Raw genomic sequence first — 7,664 nt, forward strand, 5'->3', positions numbered from 1 at the left:
GTTCGTAACTAGACTCATTCTTGCAAAAGTAAGGCTACAAAAGTGCATCGCAATTGCTGTGGCAACTTTGGGCATAGCTGCTACTCTGCTCCCTGGTGGTAAGACTGCACACTCTACGTTTAAGCTTCCCCTTAACCTCGCAAGTTCACCAACGCCTGTTTGCAACATTTCAAAGACATCGGACAACGGGCAATTGCTCGCTCAATGCCTACTGATTGTTTGGGATGAATGCACAATGGCACACAAGGGTGCCCTTGAGGCATTAGATAGAACTTTGTGAGACATAAAGTAAAGCCACGAACCAATGGAGGGTGTCACTGTGTTGCTACCTGGAGACTTTAGACAAACCTTGCCAGTGATTCTGAAAGGTACAAGGGCGGATGAAGTAATGGCATGCCTTAAGTCTTCACCTCTATGGGGTCATGTTGTTACTTTAAAGTTAGAATCCAACATGAGAGCGCACCTCCATGAGGATCCATTGTCAGAAAATTTTGTGAGGGACATTCTCCTTCTTGGCAATGGTGAAGTTCCAGAAGATGGAAATGAAGATGTTGACATAAGTGACATTTGTACAACAGCCAGTACTATCCAGAGTCTTCAGGGCCAGGTCTTCCCAGGTCAAGAAGTCCACAGCGGAGATCTAGATTGGCTTTGCCAAAGAGCCATTTTGGCTCCTAAAGACGTTGCAGTCAGTGCAATCAACAAACGCCTTTTACTGTGTTTGCCTGGGGATGTGACAGTCTATAAGTCAGTAGACACCATTCCAAAATCAGGATGAGGTAGTTGATTATCCCACTGAATTTTTGAATTCCTTGGAGCCTTCAGGTGTACCTCCACATATTCTTACTCTTCAAGTAGGTATCCCTGTTATACTGATAAGGAATTTAAATCCACTGACGTGCGACGGTATTGCCTTGTTATCACAAAATTACTTCCCGATGTCATTGAAGCAACGATTATGACCGTCTCTAGTAAAGGTCAAGACGTCTTCATACTGCGAATTCCCCTTGTGCCTTCAGCTGCTGACTTACCGTTCACATTCCACAGAGTGCAGTTTCCAATTTGACTCAGTTACTCCATGTCCATTAATAAGTCCCAGGGGCAATCACTGTCTGTCGTTGGACTTTACTTAGCCGAACCATGCTTTTCACACGGTCAACTGTGCGTTGGTTGCTCAAGAGTGGGTTGTAGGAACAGTTTACATGCCTTCATCCTCCAGGGGAAAACTAAAAATGTTGTTTATAAGGAAGTTTTGTAGACTTGCCATACTGGTGCCATATTTCAGTCCTACGTTATTGCTGTTATAATTTTTGTTGCTTTATTTTTTCGCTTGATTGTTGTCATAATATTACACATGTGGTTCCCTAAAAGAGTTACGTAGGTGTTAGTCTTGCCATAAAGCATGAAAGGTACTTAAGGGAGGGGTATGTTAATCGCTTTATTAGTTAAAAAGCCTTTTTGAACTAATGCACCCTGGCAACACCGGGTATGCCTGCTAGTTTTATTTAACTTAGGATTGAACGTAAGTATTTATTGAATTGATTAGTTTCAACATCACAAAGTGCTGCAAAAGAGGAAGTTTGTAGTTGAGTCAATCTTTACTGTTTAAATATTTCAGTTCAGTTAATTTTTTTTTTATGACCCAAAACTCATACACATTGTTTTATGGGTTTCTGTCATTGAACTGAAGCTATGCAGAGGAGCCATCTTCAACCTGCCTGTGAAACACTGATGATGATATGTATGTCAAACAGTGTTAAGGGACACAAATATATACACACACACACACATCTATATCTATAATACTGTTTATATATATATACATAAATATGTATGTACAGACACACACACACACCATCATCATTATCATTTAATGTCCACATTCCATGCTGGCATGGGTTGGAGGGTTTGAACAATGGACTTCTGCCAAATTCACACTCAAGGCATTGGTCAGGCCAGGGCTATAGTAGAGTAGACTTACTCAAATCCAAAACAATTGGATGTCAAAACAAACTTTTTAACCACTCAGCCATACCTGTGCCAAGTTTCTTGTGCAGTATGTCATGAACTAGTCACTTGCATAATAAATTAATTAGTAGGGTGAAGTGTCATCTGTTACAAGGGCTGAGAGGATGCTCTTGAATATGTTGATGTTTTTATAGCAGAAGCTGTGGAAGATTTGGTTTAGAAATTCCAGATGTGAAAGCAAAACCTAGAACTGAGGGACCTTAAAATAAATTTAGCAAAGTTTTAGTAAGCAAGAAAGATGACAGAATTCTGCTACCATCAGATAAAACAACTATGCTTGACAAGCAATAAACATTCAATATGGTATACTGAGCATAAACTATGGATGCAAAAGAGTGTAGTAGGATTATAGGCAAGTTGGCAGAGAAGGTAGGTCAATGATCAAAAGTATTCCAGTCATGACCATCTTGTACCTTTTCAGACTTGTCCCTCCTTATTTATGACAATAGGATGTGATTTGAAGGAGACTTCATTGTTCTTTCTAGTAGGATAGCTACAAGTAGTTGGCAAATGATTAATGGAATGCTTAGCTAGCTTAGCATAAAATACCTCGAGTATGAAAGAGTAAGTAAGTAGAAGTTACGTTTTATCATGAGGAAAACATTGATAGTATGTGGGGAAACACGTATGGAATCAGCGATATGAAATAGCGAGAACTATTGGTATTAGCTGTTCATAATGATTTCTAACATAAGTGCAAGGCCATACATCATGAGGAAGAGAACAGTCAAAACACTTTGAACCCAACAGAATGAAAAGTATAAGTGCCTTTGGCTGGAATTGAGCTTAAAGCATAACAGAAATTTTCCTTGTTTTTCATAATGCTAAATATTTCAGCTTGTGTAACAGTTCAGTGTAAAACCACAGAGTTGTTGTTGACAATTATTAGTCAATTGAAAGAAACAACTCTGAATATCTTCCTGTGTCAATAAAATAAAGATTAGTAATATACTAGGATGTGATTAAAAATAGTAAATCAATCTTGATAACTGCTAGTTATTTGTTGTTCTTATACTGCTACATACTCAATCACAATGTGTGTTATTGTCATTACTTTACACATTATGCCTTACAGATCAATACCAATATCTTCAGAAGTGATCAGGCATATTCATTTAATTATTTCCTTGCTTCTTAAATAGAGCCATTTAATCCAAGATTATTGTGAAAGCAGTTCATCTATAAGTTTACTAAGGTGCAATAGAAAACATTAAAAAGTCAGTGGAGATGAATATAAGTGTTTCATCATTACCATGATTTTTCTGGGGTTTCTTTTACTATGTTGTGATAAGTTAGTCTGCTCTATCACTACTTTATCTGTCACTCATCTTAATTTTATATCTCTTGTGTGTCACTCATCTCAATCTTATTTTGCTTGTCTGTGAAGCCCAATATTTCAATACCTGACTGCACTTTTTCTGATTTCTTCCTTGTACTTTCTATGTTGTAATTACCTTCAATTGTCAGTAAATGCATCATTTTTACTTATCCATATCACTTGTTCTCATTGCTGTCATCTCTCATGTACCTAAAAAATGATTCTTTTAATCTCCAGCCATTCTCCTACATCATTTTGGCCTTTTCTACCATGCTCAGCTTAACATTTCAATGCAACAGGTCATACCTGTCTTCATTCACACACACTCAGTTCTTTATCTCATACTGTCTGTTTTGTGTATGAAGAAAGAAACCCTTCGTTACCAACAGAGGTAACATCTTCCTAAACATTTTCTACCCTTACCTTACTCTAGCTACTTTCACCACAACATTGGCTAGTACTACTAACTGGGTCACTAATGAAGTAGAAACCATCAACCAAATCTAGTTTGGCTGCTTTTACTACTAATTACTCCTGGTTCTCAGACAGTCTGTCAGAGATTTCACCATCACCTAATATCTCTTTAGATATCATGCCAGCATAAATCTCAGATATTACAGACATTTTGTTTGTAATTGAAACTTTAATATTTGCCATTAGGTCTTTAATCTGCAAACTATTCCTCTATTTTTGGAACTTTCTCTAGTTCTTCAACAAATTATGCAATGAGAACTAGATTAATCATCTACAAGTCTTTTTCATCTGGAGCAACTACTAGACTACAATAGAGGAATGTACCTATCTAAGTGTTGTCCTTCATTAACGTTCAAATATGTGTCAACTTTAAAGTTCTGTTCTTGATATTGTTTAACACATTACACTGTCAAATGTGGATGGTTTTGTATTTGTATTGTAATTAGCTCAACTCTGGCCACTGATAGCTGATTTGTCTCCCACCAACATACATTACATCAACTGCAACTTGTTTTGAACTTACATCCTTCTCGTCTCTCTTGTGAACTTCATCCTTCTCCACTGGTGATACAGTTTGGCTAAATCATCAGTATATCAGCCCTTGATGTACCTTGCATTTACCACCCATACATAACAACTTTGCTGTATATAACAACCAATATTTTTAGTAGTTTCAACTCTTGTTCAACCTCATAAATTAACATTCATATATGCAATGAATGGATCCTACATAATTCTGCAAGTAATTCTCATTGATATACATATCTTTTTTATTGTCTGACTTTCATATACAAAAAGTAATGCCCTTTGTTGCAATTGTTGAAATGTTTTCTATTCACTGTATAATCCTAACACCATACTTATACCATTGTATACCCATACAGATATTATTCATGTTATTTAAATCCATCAGCTGTTGTAATAGAACTATGTGTCTCTATTTTCATGAATCACTTTAAAAACAAAATTGTGGATGTTCCACAACTCTTTTATCTTCCAGTCTGTAACAGCTGTGGAATCTTCAGATGATCACAATAGTTATTGGCAGATACAACCCAAACCAGGAACCTCCTGTTTTCGAGGGTGAGTGGTAATGATCATCATTGTTATTGTTGTTTAGCCTCAGGTCAGACCAAATGGATCAGACATAATCAAAGGCACTCTAGCCTGGACCATTCTGTCCTTTTCTTAGCGGTTTCTAAGCTTGCACTGTATCTTTCCCACCTTTTTTTTTTATTAACATAGTGGGGCATAATTTGAGGAGCTTGGCTGTTATTTGTTACAGATAGAGCAACCATATGGTAGAATTTTCACCACTTTCTGTGGTAAATGTATTATCCCAATTATTTATTTCATCAAATCCATGGAAAAAGTTGTCAAAATAGAAATAACTTGTTTTCTATTTTTCATTTGTGTATCTTGCTTTGCTAATCATTTGGATTTCAATCCACTCCCCCACCCTGTTATTTCTTTCTTTGATCCATTAAGAATTGGTAGTGCTTTACAGCTGAATGCCTTTCTTACTGACTCCAACATTGAAAATGGCATGACTAATGTCAAAATGTCTGTTAGATCTTTGTAAATCTTTTAACCAAAGATTCCAAACTGAAATTTGTGAACTACTAAACCATTGTATGAGTGAAACTCCATGTTTGTCACATATCTTTGAGCCACCATGTTTCAGGCTTCCGTTTTTCAGTCACCTATTTGTTGTCATTCTGCTACTTATTTTATCCTTGGTGGCAGGAATATTAACCTGACCTAGGACTGATATGACCCAAGATACCATATTCTTTGAACTGAGAGAAGGTTCTTATTTTAGTGTGTTAGTTATTATTATGTGGTATTTCAACTCATTTTATTAATTGTGAAGTGATGACCTTCATTCTTTACCAGTAAATTATTTCATTGTCTATGTTTCAATGTGTTAATTTTCAAAGATGCATAGCCTAGTGGTTAGAGTATTGGGCTGACAATTGTTGGGTTGTGGGTTTGATTCTCAGAATGGGTATTTGTATCTTTCAGCAAGACACTTTATTTCTCCAGTCCACTCAGCTGAAAATGAGTATGAATAGCAGCAGCTGAGAGTTAACCCTTTGATGGATTGATTCCCTGTTCAGAGGAAGGAAGTGTCTTGTATTCTCAGTTGCTTTAACACCTCAGAAATCCGGATAGGCTCTAACCTAATATGCCTATCGGCTCATGGTAATCTTTTAGTGTTTTCTAATGATAGTCATGCAATCTCTGTCTTAGTAGGTTTGAGTAAATATTTAACTACTCTCAAGAAGCAACTTTATTTGATATAAAGCTCTTATGTCTTTTTTAATAGCCCTTTAATTACACATGTAATTCCACTACAAGTTTATTCAGATTTGAGAATTATCTCCCTTGCCTATCGTGATCAGATTGAAGAGTTGATGCAATATTCATCTCCCATCAATGCATTGATAGTTTTGATTGGTTGAAGTTACCTAGCTCTGTACGTTGCATTATTACTGACTTAAAACTAAGAAGAAACTACCTTTGCTACTTAACTCCACTTTAAAAAAGTGATCAATAGATGCGAGCTTTCTTGTGCTTCTTTATTTAGCTAATTTCATCATCACTATGTAATGCCTGTTTTTGGTTAACATGAAATAGGCACTGTTTATAGTGTTTAGTGTCTGCAAGCAGTATAGTTGGTAAAAGGAGTGGGCATAATTGATAGATTTGTAAACACTTCTGGCAACAAAGGATTTCTCTCTTTGTGGAAAAGACAGTAAAGTATGGGGAACATAATATTTGCAGAGACTGGAGAAAACTGGGTCAAGTTGGATGTGTAAAATTAACTTACATGAAAGGCAGAATATTAGTGAGCTGGAAAACAGTGGATATTAAAAGTATTTGGTCAATGTAATAGGGGAAGAAGGAAGCTGATTTGGGGTGTTGGGTGACAAATCTGGACATTTTAAGCCTTATTAGATCTTCTCAGTGAAACATATAACTATCTCTCTCTTTCTCATTGCCCATATTGTGCTCAGCTCCCAGCCCCTACACTGACCATTACATCAAGTTTTTCCTCATTATATCTTTCCTGTAGGTGTCAACATGTCACAGTTTAAGCTGAATAATAATAGCATCAATCTCACCAATCTAAGAGGGCTTATGAAGAATATGGGCATTGCTTCTTCATCTAGTCCCAGCAAGTAAAATAAAAAAAAATTAAACTCCATCTTTTGTAGTTTAACATGTCAACTTTTACAATCAGTGTGAGTTCCTTAATCATTTATGTTTTCCAGGGTTCCAGTAAAATGTGACCAGACTATCCAACTGATGCATGTTGCTACAAGAAGGAACTTGCATGGTCATCATTTTCGTTCCCCACTTTCAAATAATTTAGAAGTTAGTGCCTTTGGTGAAGATGGAGTAGGAGATGCAGGTGAATTCATTTTAATGATGTTATGGTCTTATTTTTGAAAATATTATTGGTAATGTAAAGAGCTTCTAGATGAGGTTTGACCTTGTGTTGTTCATTCTATTTACTAAGAATTTATCATCAGGAAAAAAAACTCAGATAAGCTAAAAGAATTAGAGAAAATTGCTACAATACTTAAATGGATTAGGTTAGCATCGTCTATTTTGGAAGGTTGAGCAACTGACATAACACCACCAGTAAGATGTTAGCTTTAACAACTGACATAAGAACAGCATTAATGTGTTACTGCTAATAACAGACAACAACACCTGTAAAGAATTATCTCTAAAAACTGACATTACAATACCATGTCTGATGTATTGATGGTATAAATTTATTGATCTGCACCCTTCCTCAAATCTGTTGATAATTTAACAGACTTTGTTATAT

At 36.1% G+C, this 7,664-nt stretch overlaps 1 protein-coding gene across 1 annotated transcript in view; it reads left to right on the forward strand.

The window, feature by feature from the left end:
- The window catches only part of LOC106876836 (stromal cell-derived factor 2), a 21,720-nt gene that overhangs the window by 8,120 nt on the left and 5,936 nt on the right, over nucleotides 1–7,664 (forward strand). Inside the window, exons 3-4 of the mRNA XM_014925550.2 lie at nucleotides 4,821–4,903; nucleotides 7,099–7,238. Coding sequence (XP_014781036.1) covers nucleotides 4,821–4,903; nucleotides 7,099–7,238 — 223 coding nt within the window. The remainder of the gene's footprint in view (nucleotides 1–4,820; nucleotides 4,904–7,098; nucleotides 7,239–7,664) is intronic.

Source organism: Octopus bimaculoides, chromosome 4, assembly GCF_001194135.2.
Source record: "Octopus bimaculoides isolate UCB-OBI-ISO-001 chromosome 4, ASM119413v2, whole genome shotgun sequence".
In the NCBI taxonomy this organism is placed as follows: Eukaryota; Metazoa; Mollusca; class Cephalopoda; order Octopoda; family Octopodidae; genus Octopus; species Octopus bimaculoides.